The 22,133-nt window shown below is 42.0% G+C and overlaps 1 protein-coding gene across 9 annotated transcripts in view; it reads right to left on the reverse strand.

The window, feature by feature from the left end:
* Window positions 1-20,345, reverse strand: part of NRDE2 (NRDE-2, necessary for RNA interference, domain containing) — a 54,976-nt gene extending 34,631 nt beyond the window's left edge. For 6 of the 9 annotated variants that reach the window (XR_010405302.1, XR_010405301.1, XR_010405303.1 and 3 more), the window contains exons 1-3: window positions 20,186-20,345; window positions 3,895-4,003; window positions 2,369-2,599 (exon numbers count right to left, since the gene is read on the reverse strand). Coding sequence is in view for 4 of the 9 variants with exons in the window: in XM_064571474.1 (XP_064427544.1) it covers window positions 2,369-2,599; window positions 3,895-4,003; window positions 20,186-20,249 (404 nt within the window). In the remaining 5 variants the exon portion in view is untranslated. Of the gene's footprint in view, window positions 1-1,155; window positions 1,481-2,368; window positions 2,600-3,314; window positions 3,802-3,894; window positions 4,004-20,185 lie in introns of those variants that run through there. The other 3 variants (XM_064571475.1, XM_064571476.1, XM_064571472.1) reach the window with 3 other exon arrangements.
* Window positions 20,346-22,133: the final 1,788 nt, after the last annotated feature.

The raw sequence follows: 22,133 nt of genomic DNA on the forward strand, positions 1-22,133 counted from the left end.
CCTTGGCTGGGAATACAGAGGAATGGCATTTCAGGTACACAAAGTAGCTTTCAATCAAGTGTTTGCTGAATAGGTTAAAATACATGGTGATTTTTGGGCGCCTGGGTGGCTCAGTTGGTTAAGCCACTGCCTTCGGCTCAGGTCATGATCCTGGAGTCCCGGGATTGAGTCCCGCATCGGGCTCCCTGCTCAGCGGGGAGTCTGCTTCTCCCTCTGACCCTCCCCCCTCTCATGTGCTTTCTCTCTCTCATTCTCTCTCTCAAATAAATAAATAAAAAATCTTTAAAAAAAAAAAATACATGGTGATTTTTAACACATTCCCCTTCAGAATATCTATGGAGGGTTTTCTGTTGACAAACACCGTAAGGGGCAGCAAACGGAAGGAATGAGATGGATGCATTCCAGAAAGAAATGGAAAGCCCATGGGGGAGGGAGGAAGAAGCGGACCACCCCTAGGGAATAAACAAGCTCTGATCCTCTCCTATTGGGTACTGAGGTCAGGAAGCAGGATGTGGTCTGGGCTGTGCACAAGGAAGGATCTGCCTCCACCTGAAGGTGAAGAGCTCACCCTAGGAGACAGAGGTCCCTGAGAAGCTGTAGCCTTAGGGGAAGTCGTCCCTCGATCACCCAAAAATAGAGTTCCTATATGGTGCATTATATCCCCAAGAACCCACTTTCCCGACATTACAGAAGTCTCACAACTCACTAATACCTTAGTCCTTGTCTCTATGGAAACAGTTCCTCCAGGTCATCTTCCCAGGAAGAGACTACAGAAGTTCATAGTAAGAAAGTAAAAGAGAAGAACAAAAAGAGTAGATTTTGATCTTAACGGGGATATTCTGAAAAATATCAATGAACTTAAAAATGCTATCTGGATCACAGAACCATCAAGAGGCTCTAAAGCTCACCTCTGATGTGATTACGCATAGGCTGAAAATAACTACCTTCCAAGTTCTAATGGTAGTTCCTGTGTAGGTTCAGAAAATCCTTTAAAACTCATTTTCCTCAACTTTAAAAAAAAATGGACAAGAAGCTAACAGTGAGTTTCCAGAAGAAACAATGATTAATGTATGGTGCTTTGAAGACATACCGAAAAGCAAAAATATCAATAATGTATTCATTCATTCACACAACAGAAATGTACTGAGTGCTTACCGGGCATGAGGCCCTGTGCCAGCCACTGAGGGGTTACAAGGGCAAGCGAGACAGGAGTGATTCCTGCCCACATGAACTCGGCCAAAGTCAGAACCTTTTTATTCTCCTCTTCTAGAGCAAGCCTGGGTTACAGATGGAGCACCTAGGCACAGAGACGACTGATTCAACCTGGATGCCCTGAGCCACAGCGGCCTGCGAGGCTCTCCACGGATCTGGTGGCAGAAGGATCCAGGAGGACTCAGGGTCCGCCTGTCTGATGGAGACTCCGTGGGTCAGATTCCAGACTCACTGCACGACAGAGCTCTCACGGATGTCAGTGGGATGTCTAAGCATACGACAAAAGCAAATAATGCCTGAAGAGTCAAAAAAAAAATCCTAATAGCCCTAAATTTTTCAAGTATGCCTGGCACGGGGACTTCAACCTTCTCTCTTCTGGCCCATATGAACAAAGAAAAGAAAAAAGTGAAATGAGAAACGACTGAGGTAGTTCCAGCACGTGCCGCCTGTCGCAGGCCTGGGAGAAGGGCCCCCCGTGGGGGAGCAGAGGACACGAGGCAGAGGGGAGGCTACCAGCGAGCCAACGATGGGAGCAACAGGCTCAAGGGAGACAGCGGAGCAAAATGTGGGGAGAAGCAAAGCCCCCAGGAAAGGAAATACTGTGTTCATGGGCCAGTCCACACCTTCCATACCATGCTGGAAAGAAATGTGAGGTAGGAAATGATGACTCTAAGTGCTATACCGCCCTTAACCAAAGAGTGTGTGTCCAATGTGGGGGGCGGGGGGGGAGCTGATGCAAGTGATGGAAAAGGGAGACTATGGAAGAGGAGTAAGACATGCCTCTTCCTCTGACCCTCACAGACGGGACCCTTAACTATGTAGTAAACTGGCCCATATTCCCATGGCGTGGTACATCGGCCATCTTTCAAAATCCCAAAGACTTTTTGTCTGAATCAGATTCTGACACAATCATTACTGTGTCTAAATAACATTTCTCAAATGAAATCACAGCCTTAATTTTTTTAATGAAAGTTTTCTTCTTCCTTTTTTTTTTTTTAATGTTGACCTAATGGTAGAGCTCTATTCGGGTCTTTTTTTTGGACTCCACTTGACTGAGTGGCTAAATAGTCATTCAAATACCTCACTTGTGGCAACAACTGAGGGAAAAAAATTCAAAATTCGAAAAGTCATAGGTATTTGAGAATAGAAGACCCACCTGGGTTTCTCCGATTCCCTTCTACTATCTCCAGGGCTTCTGGAAGTTTTGTCCTCTTCAGGCTCACTATCCGGCTCGGAGCCACTGCTACTGGCCTGCCCACGTTTTCTCTTGGTTTTCTTGTGGTGACGTTTCCTCCTCTTCTTCTTCTCTTTCTTCTTTTTTCTGCTTGTTTGTTTGGGCTTTCCGTTAGCATCACTTTCATCTGAAGGCTCTGATTTCAGAGGACTCCTGTTTTGGGAAAATCAACATTAGAATTATTTTCAGATGAGAAGTAGGGAGAAGACTATGAAAATAAGCAAACAAATGTGTAAAAGGGAACTCCAGAAATGCCCACAGGGCCTTACTATTTGCCCATATATTGATATAGTGCCTTCCCGGATCACAACTCCCCTTAAGGATTTAAGAGCTGGACCCACCACCCAGAAAAGGAAAGAAAAAAAAAAAAAAAAAAAAAGAGTTGGACCTAAAACAACAGTAGGTGAAGAAATTCTAATTGTAATAGCTTCTAAATCTAGACTTTCACATCTGCACATTTTCAAATGAAAATAATCTACCAGTTATTTTATCAAATATAGTATTTTCTGAAGCAATATTATAAAGGGTTTATTTATTTATTTATTTATTTATTTTAAAGATTTTATTTATTTATTTGAGAGAGAATGAGAGAGAGCACATGAGAGGGGGGAGGGTCAGAGGGAGAAGAAGCAGGCTCCCTGCCGAGCAGGGAGCCCGATGCGGGACTTGATCCAAGGACTCCAGGATCATGACCTGAGCTGAAGGCAGTCGCTTAACCAACTGAGCCACCCAGGCGCCCAAGGGTTTATTTTCAGTCCCACATATTAGGGCAGCATGTCCTTAATGACAAAAAAAAAAAAAAAGGTTTAATTCTGGTCCTTGTTTTTAAAGGTTATGATGAGCCCTTCTGCATTACTGAAATACCTACAGACAACTCTCTCTCAGGCACCAACCAGCGTCCATTTCCAAAGGTTTCCTGCACTTTCGGAGGACTGCCTTCTCAGGGCTCCTCATCTTAATGAGACCACCTAGTCCACAAATGCGAGAGGGCTCACTTCTCAGTTCGATGCTCTACCATAATTTCTTTCAAAGCTTGGTACAGATGTGCGCCATTCTGCTGTCCTCAAAGTTTTCATGAGATTTTATCTGATGTTATATCACACCAGCTTCTGTTTTTCCAAAAATGGTGAAAATGCAACTGAGGGAACATCAGGGTTATAATATTCTAAAGGTTACTGACGAGGTTATTCAACTGACTCAACAATCACACGGTGCCGTTTCCCTCGCGGCCTCGTTATTAGCGCACTTCCCATTACCAAATGCACAGGGGGAAAGGAGGAATAATCTATGCGTGAGGTAAGGGACAACAAAGAGCACCTCATTAGTTTGAGTAGAAAGAAGAGTTGCAATTCGCTCTTTTATCACAGGGTTTTCTAAGGAGCATTATTCGAACCCAGCAATAGACAACACACAGACAAAAACTAAAAATCATCTTCCAGAAAAGCTACCTCGTCAGCGGTGACCCTTCAGAAACCAGAGCGGCAGCCTCTTCAGGTTGTTGGCTCAGAGAGCTTATGGCTCCGACACAAAAGCTCGGGTTGCTCAGCCAATCTAATTCTGCACAAGCAAAGGGGGAAAAAAAAGATCAATGAAATCGGTTCAATGTGATTTCAAAAGCAGGAAATCCATCTTATCAGCTGACATCCTAATTCACAGCCAGTGTCAGCCAGAGAGTCCGAAGAAGCCAAAGGGAATCCATGAGATTTTTATTTCATAGGGCATGGGGCTTTCTCACACTCTAAAATATTTAAGACTGAAATCCTCTTGTGCAATCAGACTGCAGCTTAAGCAAAAGCCCTGCAACAAGTGTGGCTTAAAAAGCAATCGTGGCTTCACGATTCCATCACACTCTAAGGAGCAGGAATGGTTTCCAAAGCACTAGGATTGAATGACCTCAAATTTGACGCAGACAATTCCGAAAAGCTGAAAAATCAAATCATGCACAAAAGCCCTCCACGTTTAATATCGTTACAGAAGATTAGACATTTTTCTTCAAAAAATATTCTGTTCTTAGTAACTTAACATTAGCCTTTCCTTATAGCAGTACTCTTCTTTGAAAATAAAAACATGAGGTGTCAACTTTGCTAACGCTAAAATGACACAAAATGTTAATAATGATTATCTCTGGGTGGTGAGATTAAATGTCCAAAATTTTTCCTCCTTCTGCTTATCCATTAATCTTTTTTTTTTAAGATTTTATTTATTTATTTGAGAGAGAGAATGAGAGAGAGAGAGCACATGAGAGGGGGGAGGATCAGAGGGAGAAGGAGACCTCCCGCTAAGCAAGGAGCCCAATATGGGACTCGACCCCGGGACTCCAGGATCATGACCTGAGCCGAAGGCAGTTGCTTAACCAACTGAGCCACCCAGGCGCCCTATCCATTAATTTCTAACTCCTCTGGAATGAACTTTTTCTAAATTACTTATTTCCTAACCTTTTAGGAGTCTTAACTGTGAAGGAAAGAAAAAAGCCATGGTGAATGGTGGCAGCAAAGGGGCCCCAGGAAGGGTTTAGAGGTTGTCCTGTTTTGTTCTAGGATGAGGCCAGAGCACCAGTGACATGAAGTTAGGAGACAGAAGGGTAACTGCACTTTTTTTTTTTTAAGATTTTATTTATTCATTTGAGACACAGAGATAGAGAGAAAACATGAGCAGGGGGAGAGGGAGAGGGAGAAGCAGGCTCCCCACTAAGCCAGGAGCCTGACGTGGGGCTCGATCCCAGGACTCTGGGATCATGACCTGAGCTGAAGGCAGACGTTTAACCATCTGAGCCACCCAGGCGCTCCGTGCACTTCTTAACAGCTATACTGGGATAAAATCTATAAACCGTAAGGTTCAGCCATTTAAAATGTACAACCCATGGTTTTTAGTATATTTAGAATTGTAACAGGGTGCCTGGCTGGCTGTGGAGTATGAAGTCGGTGGAGTATGCAACTCCTGATCATGGAGTCATGAGTTCAAGCCCCATGCTGGGCACATAATTTACTTAAAAAAAAAAAAAAAGAAGAATTGTACAACTATCACCGTAAAATAATTTGGGCATTTTCATCATCCCAAAAAGAAACCCCATAGAGGGGTGCCTGCGTGACTCAGTCGTTAAGCGTCTGCCTTCAGCTCAGGTCATGATCCCAGGGTCCTGGAATCAAGCCACATTGGGCTCCCTGCTTAGCGGGAGGCCTGCTTCTCCCTCTCCCACTCCCCCTGCTTGTGTTCCTTCTCTCGCTGTCTCTGTCAAATAAATAAATAAAATCTTACTAAAAAGAAAAAAAAGATAGAAACCCCAAAGCTATTAGCAGTTACCTTCACTCATCTCTGGCTCTTCCACCCCAGGCAACCACTAATCTGTCTCTACAGATTTGCCAGTCTGGGACACTGAATATAAATGAGATCATACAATACAGTCCTTTGTAACTGGCTTCTTTTACTCGGCGTAATGTGTCCAAGGTTCATCCATGCTGTAGCATGTATCCATGCTCCATTCCTTTTTATTGCCAAATAATATTCCATTTTATGGATATCCCACATTTTGTCCATTCATCGGCTGATGGACACCTGGGCGTCATTTTGGTTATTATGAACAATGCTCTGTGAATATTCATGTATAAGGTTTTATATGGACATATGTTTTCACTGCTCTTGGCTAGATATCCAGGAGAAATGCTGGGTCATGTGGTAATTCATATTTAGCATTTTAAGGAAATGCCAGACTGTTTTCCAAATTGGCTGCACCACTTTACATTCCTAATAACTGTATACGGATTCTCTGATTTCTCCAAATCTGATTTCTACTGTCTGTGTTTTAGGTTATAGTTATCCTACTGGGTGTGATGTCCCTCCTCATTGCGCTTTTCCAATTCCCTGGTGACTAATGACGTGAAGCATCTTTTCATGTGTTTATTGGCCATTCATATTTGAACAGTAATAGTCAAATCCTTTGCCCATTTTTTAATTGGGTTGCCTTTTTAGTGTTGTGCTGGAAGACTGCTTTATATGTTCTGTCTTCTAGTCCCTGGTGATTACTGCATCTTACGGAGGAGTAGATGCTGAAATGTGTGCTCCTTGATGACAGGTACTTTGTTTGACTCACTGTTGTATCCATTAGCAATGCCTGGCAATGCGTCAGGAGGAGTTTAATAAATATCTGTGGAAAAGAGGGGAGGGAGGGAGGAAAGGTACATTAAAAGAAAAGGGAGGGGTGCCTGGGTGGCTCAGTCAGCTGAGTGTCCAATTCTTGATTTTGGCTCAGGTCTCGATCTCAGAGTCATGGGATGGAGCCCAATGCTCAGCAGGGAATCTGCTTGAGATTCTCTCTCCCTGTCCCTCTGCCCCTCCCCGCAACCCCCACCTCACTCTAGAGCGCATGCAGCATGCACACATACACACGTGCTTTCTCTCTCTCAAATAAATAAAATCTTTTAAAAAAAAGGGGGGGGGAGGGGGGGATCCTAACTAATTAAGTGCCTACTGTAGGCCAAACACCAGGTAAAGCACTTTATATCCTTACCCCTTTTAAGCACCAAAACAACCCACTATGGGACACATTATCATCTCCACTGTAGAAGAGGAGACTGAGGCTCAAAGGAATTAAATAATTTGTAAGGTCATACCCAGTGAGTGCTAAATAATCGTCCAGGCAATCTTTCTTCTATTGTCTTTCTCTTTCTGAGATTGGTTCCCTTTCCTGGCAAGAGGTATGTGAAAATAGTTCCTGGGGACGCCTGGGTAGCTCAGTCGGTTAAGCGTCTGCCTTCGCTCAGGTCATGATCCCAGGGTCCTGGGATCGAGTCCTGCATCGGGCTCCCTGCTCCGTGGGGAGCCTGCTTCTCCCTCTGCCTCTGTCTCTCTGTCTCTCATGAATAAATAAATAAAATCTTAAAAAAAAAAAATAGTTGCTGTTGCTCAGAGATCATGATCATTTCCACAATAATTGGATTTTCTCATGAACAAAGGAAAAGTGAGAAAAGATGGAACAATATGCAAGGAAAGATGCTCTCAAACGATTCCAGTATATCTTTCCATAAATATTCTAGACAGTGAGGACAGCTTGGAGGAAATGTAAAGAAACCCAGATGTCAAAACAACAGAAAGTGCGTGACTCTCAGGAGTCCTTCAGAAAGTACAAGAAAAAGGGCTTTTAAGGGAGCAATTAAGACTCTGCCATATGAGACCACTGTGGAAAAAGGGTAGTGTGTATACAGAACTAAAACTGTTGGGGTTCTAACCCAAATCATCACTGACCTTCTCTGTGACCTTCCTCTCAATCAAATGACCTTTTGTCAGAGCAAAGGGTATTTGCACCTGACAAGAAGTTACCACTGCTGCTTTTTTTTTTGCCTGGTAGTGCATGAGCAGTGAACATGAAACGTTAGAAGTAATCATCACTGGATGTTGGGCATGCAGGAATTTCGGAGATCATCTAGGGATTTTAAAACTCTTTTTAGCCAAAGAAAACACTGCTCAAACAAAATGTTTCAGAGAAGTCCAGCATGAAGAACAGCAAAAGTAGGGTTGCTCCTAGGGGTCTGGAGGGAGGGAGCAGTTCTGAGAAGGCTCTCCAGGGCAGAGCCGGGATCCCACCTCCTCATCCACGGATCAAAAGCAGGAGGCCCAAAGAAGTCCAGTCACGGCTGTGGGCACACACCTGAAACTGGATCTGCGCTCCTCCATCTGGTCTCTCCACCACACCATGGTGCTACTCTTCATTCCCTCAACTAAGGCGCTGGTTTTCCTGAAATCTCCCTGCAACTGGTACATGGGGCTAGTGTGGCAATTTTCACATTATAATCTCATTATTTGCATGGCAGTCTTCCTACTTTATTCTAAGGCAAAGATCAACAACTCAAATCCTTACAGGGACCAGATTAGTAATCACTCTGACATTGTAGGGAATGAGAATGGAAAAAAGAAAAAGACAAACAGAATATTTTGCCAGCCAAACAAATACAGCAAATTGGTTTACAATTCTTGCATCCAAGTTTCCAGCTCACCTACCCTCCTCCTATTCTTTTCTTTCTAAACTAAATGCAACATGAGGGCAGAGGTTATGACTACTCGCTCCTGTATTCCCAACCCCTAGCACAGTGCCTTGGCACAAAGTAACTGGAATCAATAAATATTTGTTGAATAAATAAAATGACTGAGGATCTGAGCCATATCTTCATATTTTTGTATCCACAGCACCTAATTTACTGAACTGAAGGACCCTGAGATCATCAAAAGCATGCCATTATCTAGGTATAAAGTACAACTCTTTTAATTCTTCACTGTAAATGGAGATTTGACCATTAAAGAATAAAGTATTGAATACCTACTATGTGCCCAGGCACATCCCAGGCTTTGGGGGTACAGTGTGAATAAGGCAGGCCAGGTCTCTGCTCATGCGGTATTTATACTTAATCATAACCTTAACTGTTCACGTAATACATGTAAGATTATTAAATTAAATTTTGGTTACATGGAATCCTGGAGGAAGTTATTTGAGATTACAAGATACTTTATTATTCAGACTGCAAAGGTTTTTTTTTTTCCTCTATTTACCTACATCCTCACACGATTTACAAATTCCTTTGATAGAAATCAAATATGTATTTAGCTCATTGTGTCAATACCAAGCAGGACATAACACAGCATAGAGAGGACGAGCAGGATACAACATGCCTAGGGTTTGGTTTGGATAGAGAAGCTGACTGGCTGACAAACCTTTTGTCCCTGCAGGTTAGTAAATAAGCATAGGTTGAACCTGCCTGGAAATCAGCACTCTGCTACACACACACACACCACCCCCCAAGAAAAAAAGGGTAGAAGTATCAGGCAGAAAACCACTTTAGAACTACCGCCTAATAAAAATCAGGTAGGTATCTGGAAGAGCCACAGCATGTGTAATTTTACTGAAAATTATATAATGAATCACCCCAAAGTTGACATGCTTTTTATGGTAAGTTTATTATATCATGCTATTTCCCCAACGCTAGTGAAAATGCTCTAATTCAATTCCACTGGATAGAGGGCTGAAGAAATCACCATAAATTGTTTTAAATTAAAAAAAATTTTTTTTAATCACAGCTGGATAAGATATCCCAGTTCACCCCTTCCCCATTACTATTATAACAAAATAGCACTGATTACTGGTTTCTGTGAACTCCGGTGAGCACCACCCCTCCAGGAATAATTGAAAAGACATTTCCAAGGTTGAGTGTAATCAATTAGCATATGTATTAGGGAAGGGGATTGTTCTTTTTTTTTTTTTAAGATTTTATTTATTTATTTGAGAGAGAGAATGAGAGAGAGAGAGCACATGAGAAGGGGGGAGGGTCAGAGGGAGAAGCAGACTCCCTGCCGAGCAGGGAGCCCGATGCGGGACTCGATCCTGGGACTCGATCCTGGGACTCCAGGATCATGACCTGAGCCGAAGGCAGTCGCTTAACCAACTGAGCCACCCAGGCGCCTGGATTGTTCCTTTAATAAGAGTGAGCCAAGCTCTTCATTTTGATCGAAATCCTTATTTCCTGACCAGGAAACTGAGTGCGCTAACATTTGAACAGAAAGCACCAGCCAACGTGGCTAAGAACTGCTTTTAAGATGGTGATTACAGAGTACCCAGCCAAAGTCAGACTTTCTACGGAGTTAACCTACAATTTGAAGAGACCCAGGGATCCCAAAAGTAATGTTTAAACGGTCCAAACCCCAACATTCTAATATGACAGTGTGATTTATAACACAAGTTTCAGAGCCAGAAGGACCTGTGTTCAAATACTGGCTTTATCGTTACTGGTTGTGCAACTCTTAACAAAATACTTAATCTGAGTCTCTTTCTTTTCTTTCACTCAGCATGTTTTTGTTTTTTGTTTTTTGTTTTCCTCTTACTGAAAGCCAGGCACTGTTCTAGGAGGTAGGAACACACAGCAAACAAGATAAACCCAACCTGACCCTAGGGCATGGACACCCTTGCAGTCACTTACACGCAACATGACAAACATCAAGATACAGAAAACGCACAGGGTATAATGAGAGCACATCATCCAAACTAGGTATGGGTCAGAGGAAGCTGCCTGGGAGAACAGCTTGGTTAAGACCTGAAGGACGAGGAGTGAGGCTAATCTGCTCCTACCAGCAGAAGAAACGGCTGGTACAAAGGCTTGAAAGTGGGAAAGCAGGGCTCTGGAAAACAGCAGGAAGCTTGATGTCTGGACCACTGGGAGGAAGAACAAGTAGGAGCACAATGAAGCTGGAGAGGTTGGGGGCCTTACAAAGATGTCAGAGTTTGGGCTTACCCTAAAAGCAATGGACAAGACACTCAACAGCTCTGAACAAGAGGGACAAAGTCAGATCTAGGATTCTAAAGATCAGCAGCAAGGAGTAGTATTCAAGAGCACGCGTTCTGAAGCTGGAATGCCTGAGCTCAGATCCTGGTTCTGAGGCCGACCAGCCACGTGACCACACACAGGTTACTTATTGGCTCTGTGACTCCATTTCCTCCTCCTTAAAAATGCAGATAAAGGGGCACCCAGGTGGCTCAGTCGCTTGGGCGTCTGCCTTTGGCTCAGGTCATGGTCCCAGGGTCCTGGGATTGAGCTCCGCATCAGGCTCCTGGCTCAGCGGGGAGCCTACTTCTCCCTCTTCCCCTGCTCCTGCTCTCTCTCTCGCTCTCTCTCTCAAATAAATAAATATATAAAATCTTAAAAAAAAAAAAATTTTAAAAAAATGCAGATAAATAGTACCAACTTCATAGGGTTATAATTCAATGAGTTAATATTTGTAAAGCATTTTCACCAGTGAATGGCACATGGTGTTTTTAAATAAATGCACTTTAACATTCCGCCTACAGTGTGGAGAGTGGTTCAGGGAGTGAAGGTAGGACTGAAGACAGGGAGACTCTTTAGGAGACTGTTGTCAATCCAGGGGGTGATGATAGCTAAAACTGGGAAGTGGCCGTGAGAACAGGGGTAAGCTAATGAATTGAAGAGTTAACTGGCTCAACAAAAAATGAGCAAACTGAATTCAACAGTACATTAAAAGGATCCTACACCATGATCAGGTGAGATTTATTCCAGGTTTGGTTCATAATCCACAAATCAATCAACGTGATACACATTAACAAAATAAAGGATAAAAATCATACCACCTCAATAGATGCAGAAAAAGCATCTGACAATGTTCAATATCCATTCATGACAAAAAACTCCCAGCAAAGTGGGTATAAAGAGAATATACCTGAACATAATAAAGGCCATATAGGCCAAACGCACAGCCAGTATTATACTCAATGGTGAAAAACTGAAAGCCCTTTCTCTAAGATCAGGAGTAAGCCAAGGATGCCCACTCTTGCCACTTTTATTCAACACAGTACTAGAATTCCTAGCCATGGCAACCAGACAAGAAATAAAAGGCATCCAAATTAGTAAGGAAGAAGTAAAACTGTCACTGTTTGGAGATGACATGATACCATATACAGAAAACCCTAATGACTCCACAAAAAACTTTTAGAATAAATGAATTCAATAAAGTTGCAGGACACAAAATTAATATACAGAAACCTGATGTGTTTCTATACACTAATTACAAACTATCAGAAAAATTAAGAAAACAATCCCATCTACAACTGCATCAAAAAGAATAAGATACCTAGGAAGAAATTTAACCAAGGAAGTGAAAGACCAGCACCCCAAAAACTTTGGGGTTTTAATACATTGATGAAAGAAACTGAAGATGACACAAATAAATGGTATAAAAAATATACTATGCTCATGTACTAGAAGAATATTGTTAAAATGTGCATACTACCCAAAGCAATCTACAAGATCCAGTGCAATCCCTATCAAAATACCAATGGCATTTTTCACATAACTAGACAAAATAATCCTAAAATTTGTATGAAACCACAAAAGCCCCTGAACAGCCAAAGCAATCTTGAGAAAGAAAAACAAAGATGGAAGTATCACACTCCCAGATTTCAAATTATACTTCAAAGCTATAATAATCAAAATAGTATGGTACTGGCACAAAAACAGACACACAGATCAATGAGACAGAATAGAGAGCCTAGAAATAAATCCACATCTATATGGTCATTTACTCTACAACAAAGGAGCCAAGAATATTCAATGAGGAACAGTCTCTTCAATAAATTGTGTTGTGATAACTGGATAGCTACACGCAAAAGCATGAAACTGGGCCATTGTCTCACACCATACACAAAAATAAATTCAAAATGGGTTAAACACTTAAATGTAAGAATTGAAACCATAAAGTACCTAAAAGAAAACATAGGTACTAAACTCTTGGACATCGGTCTTAGCAATATTTTTTTGGACCTGTCTTGTCAGGCACAGGCAACAAAAGCAAAAATAAACAACTGGCACTACATTAAACTAAAAACCTTTTGCACAGCAAAGGAAACCATTAAAAAACCAAAAAGGCAACCTCCTGTAATGGGAGAAGATATGTGCAAATGATATATTTAATAAGCTGTTAATACCCAAATTATATAAAGAACTCATACAACTCAATACCCATAAAACAATCCAATTAAAAACTGGGCAGAGGACCTAAGCAGACATTTTCCCAAAGACATCCAGAGGGCCAACAGACACGTTGAAAAGATGCTCAACACCACTCACCAATGGGGAAATGCAAATCGAAACCACAATGAGCTATCACCTCATACCTGTAGGAATAAGTAAAATCAAAAAGACAAGAAATAAGTGTTGGCTAGGATGTGGAGGAAAAAAAAACAACCCTGTTGGTAGGAATGCAAACTGGTGCAGCCACTGTGGAAAACAGTATGGAGGTTCCTCAAAAAATTAAAAATATAAATACCGTATGATCCAGCAATCCCACTTCTGGTCATTTATCCTAAGAAAATGAAAACACTAATGCGAAAAGATTTATGCACCTCTATATTCACTGGAGCATTATTTACAATAGCCAAGATATGAAAGCACTGAAACGTCCATCAGTGGATGAGTAAAGATGTAGTGTGTGGGGCTCCTGGGTGGCTCAGTCAGTTAAGCGTCTGCCTTCGGCTCAGGTCATGATCCCAGGGTCCTGGGATCGAGCCCCACGTCGGGCTCCCTGCTTAGCAGGGAGTCTGCTTTTCCCTCTCCTCCCTGCTCGTGCTCTCTCTCTCTCTCTCTCTCTGTCAAATAAGTAAATAAAACCTAAAAAAAAAAAAAAAAGATGCAGTGTGTGTATACATGCACACATGCGTGTGCAGGAGCACACGCGCACGTGCACACACACACACACACACACAGATATTCTCTAGGGAATATTACTAAGCCATAAAAAAGTGAGATCTTGCCATTTGCAACAACACAGATGAACCTAGAAGGTATTACATTAAATAAGTCAGAAAAAGACAAACACCACAATTTCACTTATATGTGGAATCTAAAAACCAATGAACACACAAAACAGAATCAGATCTATAAATACAGAGCACAAACTGATGGTTGCAGAGGGGGGAAGGGGGGGATGGGCAAAATACATGGAAGGGATTAGGAGGTACAAACTTCCAGAGATGACAAGAGTTATTTGGAAGGATGGGATGAAGAATTGAATGGGGGGTGAGGGGAGGAGGAGAAGTCAGAGTATGTGTCTAAGTTTTGGCTTGGGGGGAATGGTGGTGCCATTTTCCAATACGTGGACCCAGGAAGAAGAGCAGGTTTTAGAGAAAAAAAAATAATGAGTTTAGTTTCTTTCCCAAATATGGATAATACCCCTGCCTTATATGTTGTTATGAGGATTAAATGCACTGATATGCCATCTTCCTTCCCAACTCTGTCCAAATATTCAGCACCTGAGCAACAATGTTTTGGAGTATAAAATCTTTATAGTCTGATGGTAAGTACAGAAGAAAAACTTGAGAATAGGAGGGATCAGACACTGGAGGCTCTCAGCTACTTCTAACACAATGGAGGCACTACATACCTGTTTGTTGAAAGAATGACTGTTGATAAATTCCCCCCCTCAAACCTCTTACTGAATGGGATGGCTACTTAAATCCTGTCCTAATGCTTAACAGTACCTCCAGAGCAAGGAGCAGAGTGGGGTCACTCACTTGGGTATTGCCTGTCTGTCCTGTCCTGCAGTTTAGTTTTTTTTTTTAATTGAAATTCTGCACTACTATTAACAATCTTACATTTTTACGTTTTACAGTATAAGGCAAGAAGTACAAAAATGGGCAAGGACGTGAACAGACATCTTTCCAAAGAAGACATCCAAGTGGCCACCAGACACACGAAAAGATGCTCAACATCACTCATCATCAGGGAAAGGTAAATCAAAACCACAGTGATATCACCTCACACCGGTCAGAATGGCTAAAATCAAAAAAGGCAAGAAATAACAAGTGTTGGTGAGGATGTGGAGAAAAAAGGAACATTTGTGCACTGTTACTGGGAATATAAACTGGTGCAGCAACTGTGGAAAACAGTACGGAGATTCCTCAAAAGATTAAAAACAGAAATACCATATGATCCAATAATTCCAACAAAATCGAAAAGATATATGCACCCCTATTTTCCTGCAGCATTATTTACAATAGCCAAGATATGGAAGCAACCCCAGTGTCCATCAACAGACGAATCAGTAAAAAAGATGTGATATGTATATAAAAATATAAATAATGTGGAATATTACTCAGTCATTAAAAAGGGTGAGATCTTGCCATTTATAACGTAAATGGATCTAAAAGGGTATTATGCTAAGTGAAGTCAGAGAAACAAAAATACCACATGATTTCACTTAGATGTAGAATCTACAAAACAACTGAATAAAAAGCAGAATCATTTATAAATACAAAGAACTGAGGGGTTGCCGGGAAATGGGCAAAATGGGTGAAGGGGAGTGGGAGATGCAGGCTTCCAGTTATGGAGTGAATAAATCACAGGAATAAGAGGCACAGCATAGGGAACAGAGTCAAAGATACTGTAACAGTGGTGTGTGGCTACACTTGTGAGCAGAGCATAAGGTATAAAGTGATGGAATCACTATGTTGTCCACCTGAAACTAATGTAACATCGTGTGTCAACTAAAAAAAAAAAATGTACAGTGCTTCTATTTATAACAGCAGAAGAATGGAAACAGTCTAAATGTTCTTTTTTTTTTTTTTAAAGATTTTATTTATTTATTTAAGACAGAGAGAATGAGAGACAGCATGAGAGGGAGGAGGGTCAGAGGGAGAAGCAGACTCCCTGCCCAGCAGGGAGCCCAATGCGGGACTCGATCCCGGGACTCTGGGATCATGACCTGAGCCGAAGGCAGTCACTTAACCAACTGAGCCACCCAGGCGCCCCAGTCTAAATGTTCTTAATAGGGAACAGTCTGAATAAACCATATGACATCACATGATGGAGTTCTGTGTATCAGTCAAAAGAAATGAGGAAGATCTCATACGGTAGAATGCACAAGCTGTAGAGTGATCTCTGGGATTTCAACTAAAACGAAAAACAGGTGGGGAGCCCGGGTGGCTCAGTCAGTTGAGTGTCCAACTTTTGATTTTAGCTCAGGTCGTGATCTCAGGGTCATGAGATCAAGCCCTATCAGGCTCTGCACTCAGTGGCGAGTCTGCTTAGATTATCTCTCTCTGGGACACCTGGGTGGCTTAGTCGGTTAAGCATCCGACTTCAGCTCAGGTCATGATTTCAGCGTCCTAGGATTGAGCCCTCTATCCAGCTCCTCACTCAGTGGGGAATCTGCTTGTTCCTCTACCCCTTCCCTGATCACGCTTGCACTCATTCTCTCTCTCTAATAAATAAAATCTTAAAAAAAAAAGATTCTCCCTCTCCCTCTACCCTCCCCCACCTTGCACTCTCGCTCTAAAATAAATGTCTTTTAAAAATAAATAAAATGCAGAACAGTGGGTTGCCTAGGTGGTTCAGTCAGTTAAGTGTCCGACTTGACTTCGGCTCAGGTCATGGTCTCAGGGTCCTGAGATCAAGGCCTGCATCAGGCTCTGTGCTCAGAGGGGAGTCTGCTTCAGGATTCTCTCTCCCTCTGCCCATCCCCCTGCTTGCTCAAGGTCTCTCTCACTCTCTGTAAAATAAAGAAGTAAATTTAAAAAATAAAATAAAATGCAGAACAGTATGCATTTAAGAAAGAGAAAGAAATGTAGTTACTCGTATTAAGGGAGAAAAAAATGGAAGGATCTCAATGACTAAATTTTTTTTTTTTTAAGATTTTATTTATTTGACAGAGAGAAAACAGCGAGAGAGGGAACACAAGTAGGGGGAGTGGGAGAGGGAGAAGCAGGCTTCCTGCCAAGCAAGGAGCCCGATGTGGGACTCGATCCCAGGACCCTGAGACCATGACCTGAACCGAAGGCAGATGCCCAATGACTGAGCCACCCAGGAGCCCGACTAATTAAAATTCTAACCCACAGAGTAAGGAAAGTAACAGGCTGAGGAAGAGAAATGAAAGGCTTTTTTTCCTCTGAATATACCTGGTTTACAATTTCAACCTTAGGACCATGCAAATGTTTCACAACACTATAAAACAGGATCAATTCAAAAAGAAGAAAAAAGCAATCCCTAAAAATTAAAACAAATATACTAACTATATGTCAAACTGGTGACAAAACCACTCAGAGAACTATTTCAAGTGACTTTAAAACAGTCATTCGACTACACATCTGCTGCAGGATACGTCCTAAGGACCAAAAGAACCACAAAGAAATATTAAACTATTTAGTATTAATCATGTTACTACTGTTATTTTGAACATATACACAATTGTTCTGGTGGCATTAATAACTAAGTTTTCTTTTTTTAAGATTTTATTTTTAAGTAATCTGCACACCCACCATGGGACTCAAACTCACAACCCCAAGATCAAGAGTCACACGATCCACCCACCGAGCTAGCCAGGTGCCCCAGGAACTAAGATTTTCAGAGGAAAATTATATTTCAGGAGGAAAGAAATATAAACATTAAATTATAAATGTACATATAAATTACAAAAGAAATTACAAAAAGAAATTAAGTAATCTCACAATCTTAAATTTGGCCTGGAAATATCAAGGTGAATTCATGATGTATTTTTCTCTTCCTGGTTTTGACCACTCAAAATGTCTAGAAGTAATGACGACCCAGTGCAATTAGCATTCCTGACACCAATGTGTGGTTTTAACCTTCCCATACCATTTTCCACTAAAAAAAAAAAAACCATGGTTTTTAGAGAAACAGCCAATTCCAGGTCCTAATGGAACACGTAAGTGACGAGCTCTGGGCATCTTTTAGGCCAGAAGGCAAGGAAGCAATGACGACATCTGGGTCATGTCAAAAAGACATACACCAAACTTAATTAGACTCCCAATAGCCACAGATGGGATGATTTGAGCATTAGAAAAATAGTATCTGCAAATGGATTGAAATACAAGTGTTAAAAATTCGAGAGTTTATAACGAAGAGGGAGACCTCTAAAAGTTGCAGGAACCCCAACTCATTCTCTGAACAGTGACAAAGGGAAAGAATCAACCATTCATCCTGTCTTTCTTGCCTGAATTCTATTTCAGGGTATCCCAATAGTGTTGACAGAAAGTTTATAAAATAATTGATGCTAATATAGGAGGAAAGTTAAAATTAGAAAACAACCATTTTGTGACTCCAATGAAATAATGCATCTAAGCAATAAACATAAATGGCTGCAAAGATCATTAGGTGAAAGACTGATGGATGGTCAGGCTTGTCCACGAAATCACTGATCAATCTTAACATTTCTAAAAGAAGAGAAAATTAGACAGCACATCCTCCTAAGTCAACAGCAAATACCCTAATGAGGTATCTCCAATTTAAAAAATTATACCTGAATCTAACTAACTCTCTAGATCTAATCGCCAGCTCACAGGGAATACTGGGATAGAGAAGCACACTAAATGTCACCAGGAGGATCTGGTGTGAAGTGTCTATAGGACAAATGACCCATTTTCCTCAACAAATATATCACAAGGGAAAATGGAGGGGAAGGAGAAACTATTTCATATTAAAAAGAGACCTAAGAGATATAGCCACAAAATACAATGTTGGATCCTTTTGGGATCTTGACTTTCTGAAGCAGCATTAAGAGGCCATTTTTTAGACAATTTGGAAAATTTGAACATTGACTGGATACCAGATGATATTAAAGAATTACAGTTAATTTCACGGAGTGATAATGTTTAAATTTTTAAAAAGACAGTGCTTCATAAAAAGCTCTTCTACAAACATTACCCTGCCATTGAATACCCAGAAAATGTCTGATAAATACTGGTTAAGATAAATGACAAGGGTGACACTCCCCTGTAAACTTTCCATTTCACCCTCCCCAAATAAAGGATAAACCCCTGGCCTGTTACTCAAGTCACTACCCTCCCTCACCACCAGTCCCAACCATATTTCCCAAGGCTTCCCCTTTTTGCCTCTATATTTTCAGACAAACAGGACTATTTGCAACTTTCTGCAGAGGTCACACGATTTCCTTCCTGCATGGCTTTGAAGGCTCTGGAATGCCCTTCCACTATCTCCATCTGTCCAAATCCTACCCTCTTGAAGACCCATCACCAAAGTTATCTCCTAAATAAACCTTCTTTGAACCTCCCATCAGAAGTCAGTATTCCTGTAGTTCACCTGTGACATCTATAACATCTTACTTTTTCTGCTACTTTTTTAAAAATACCTATTGATGTAGGGAAGACATTAGGGTCCGAAGCTGAGGGCCAAGAAAGAATTCTTGAGACGCCTTTGGTGCAAAAAGGTGCTTTTATTAAAGCACAAGGACAGGACCCTTGGGCAGAAAGAGCAGCACTGGGGTCATGAGGAGTGGCCCCTTATACTTTCAAGTTGGGAGAGGGTTAGGGATAGCCTAAGTCTAAGGAATTTTGGAAGCAAGCTTTCCAGGACCTTTTGCCCTTAACAAAGTATAAACACTGAGGCAGCTGAGTTCCTAGAGGATTTTCACTCTGCCCGTTTTAAGGACTTGTCAATAGGCTGCAGGTAGTAAGGAAACAGCCAAAACTTACACTGATTATATAACAGATGACTCAAAATTATGAAGAGCATTACCAAAATAGAAGTGTAGGAACTATCAGAGAATATAAAAGAGGTGTCAGACACAATGGGACTCTGCCACGTAAGTGCATGATCTAGGATTAATTACTTTAAATGACAATTCCCTGTCTCAATTTTTAATAATGCACATCTCCTGGGTATGTTTAAGGCTAAATAGAGTATGTAATGCCATCACCTGGAGACCCTCAATAAACAGTTCTGATTCCCAGCATCTGTGTTCCTCTGGAGAGAAACTGCGTTCAGTTAGGCTCTGGATCCTAATCCCCAGCTCTAGGTCTGCCAAAAGCTATGAACCCACTGAGCGGTCCAGAAATAAGTAAAACGGGAAAGGACGAAAGATGTAGTAACAACACCCAGCATATGCATCAGGAATCTCCTTGCGATGTGGAGTACTAGCATCTCCGTTTCACAGGTGCAGTAACTGAGGCTCAGAGCAAGAATGGGGCCTAACAGCATGACAATATGGAAGCCCCAGCCCCATGGGCTCTCCTCGGTCCTTCTCCATCCATTGCTCTACAGCTCTTCACTTAAGCCAGGATGAGACCAGGGGGCTTCCCTTCCCAGAAGTCTTTGCAGCGCCGCGGAGAACTCTGGGATACAAATGGATAAACAAATCCAAGGCAAGGGCCGAGACCTAGGACCGAGAAACTCCGTCGTCTGCCCGCGAGTGCCTTCTTCATCCCCTCTGTGTGCTTACCTTTCCGGGCGCTGCCGCTGTTGGGAGCGTCACCAATACCGGCAAAGGCCGGGAACAGCGCCATGATCACAGGCCGCACTGCCGTTCCCCTCGACAGAAATGGCGCCGGCGAGCGGACGCCGGTAGTGAGGCCTTCGCGCTCGCGGTGCACTCTGGGAAGTGTGGTTTTTTTTTTTACCCCGGAGCTCCCTAGGGCTTGACCGGGGGACTGGGCGGGGCGACGAGGGGAGGGGAGGGGACCGGGGGACTGGGCGGGGCGACGAGGGGAGGGGAGGGGAGGGGAGGAGGGGGACGGAGCCACTTCCGTGTAATTGGTATCGGAAGGCTTCTTTGAGAACCAGGAAAATGGAGAGACCCCGAAGTGGAATTGTTCAAAGGTGAAAGGAGCAGGAGCTGGGATCCTAGTTCGACCCCTGAACTCACACTATCACTAACTGGGTCAAAGTAATCAAGCTCTTCAAGCTTCAGTTTCCTCTTCTGCAAAATGTTCCTAAGATTAAATGAGCGTTGTTAAGTAAGGTGCTTACTTAGTTGTCGTTGTGCCTGGCCCATGGGAAGCACTTGAGAAAAGTTAGCTATTATGTGAGTTGTGACTGCAGATGGAACTCAAAGCCATGAGATGACGGAACTTCATTGAGGCGCCTGGGTGGCTCAGTTGGTTAAGCATCTACCTTGGGCTGGGGTCCTGGGGACCGAGCCCCGCATCGCATCGGGCTCCTTGCTCAGCGGGGAGCCTCTTCTCCCTCAACTGCTTCCCCTGCTTATGCACATGTGCTCTCTCTCAAAGTAAACTCTTAAAAAAAAAAAGAAGAAGAAGAAGAAGCAATACAAAAGAATAGAACCTATCAGGTTCAAAGGTCTTTGCTAGAGAACTTATTTACCCACCCACAAGGTATTCTTGACTAAAAAAAAAAAAAAAAGAATCTGAATCTAATCAAGCCCGCTACTAGAAATACAGGGGATAAAGAAAATTAAAGAGTTCATACCACCTGGAAGCATCAGCCAAATCCAGAATGTGGGAAATTATAGAAAACAATCCAGTTTCTTCAAAAAAATCAATGGCTTTAAGGGTACAGAAGATTGCAATAGATTAAAAGACCTTTAGAGATGTAGCAACCAAATACAATATATGGCCTTGTTATGATTCTGATTAGACATTGTAAAAACATCTTTGTGAGACAGATGGAGAAATAAGAGGTGGACAGAGTGTTAGTAGATTACATCAATTAATTCTTGTTAATTTGGTTAGATGAACTAATGGCACTAAGGCTACTTTTTGAAGTTCTTATAGGGGTGCCTGGCTGGCTTAGTCGGTAGGGCATGCAACTCTTGATCTTGGGGTTGTTTTATTAAAGCACAGGGACAGGACCTGTGGGCAGAAAGAGCGCGGCCTGATCTTGGGGTTGTAAGTTCAAGGCTCACGTTGGGCTTGGAGCATACTTTAAAAAGTAATAAATAAAATAAAGTTTTTATATATTGGAGATACATACTCTAGTGTTCGCAGGTAAAAATAGATAAGTGAAAAAATATTTCTGTGGCTCCCAGGGAGTTCAAAGATCTCTAGAGTTAAATAGAAAATATATCAGAAACCATTACAAATCTAATCAAGGGACAGGTGGACTCAAGAAAGCTGCAGACCTTGTGTGAGTCCAAAATGAACACCCTTCATGCTTTGAAGACCTCTACATAGTGTTTATAAAAAGGAGGGGTATGGTGGTAGGGGTAGTAAACCTTTGCATGTATGCAGCTTAAAAACTCAGGTTCTACCCAAATCTCTGGCTCTAAGTTACCTCAGTTAATTGAGACAGCATCTGCCTCCTTAGCAGACCACTTTGCATAGCTGGGATGGTGACTGTCTTGTCCAGTGCTTCATATTTTTCTACTCCAGAAAAATAAGTAATATGGAACGCTTGGGAGAGTCAAAACCATAATAGTAATGTTTCTGTAA

This window comes from Mirounga angustirostris, unplaced genomic scaffold, assembly GCF_029215605.1.
Source record: "Mirounga angustirostris isolate CCGP_5_RB_7025 unplaced genomic scaffold, mMirAng1.0.hap1 SCAF_9, whole genome shotgun sequence".
Taxonomy (NCBI): Eukaryota; Metazoa; Chordata; class Mammalia; order Carnivora; family Phocidae; genus Mirounga; species Mirounga angustirostris.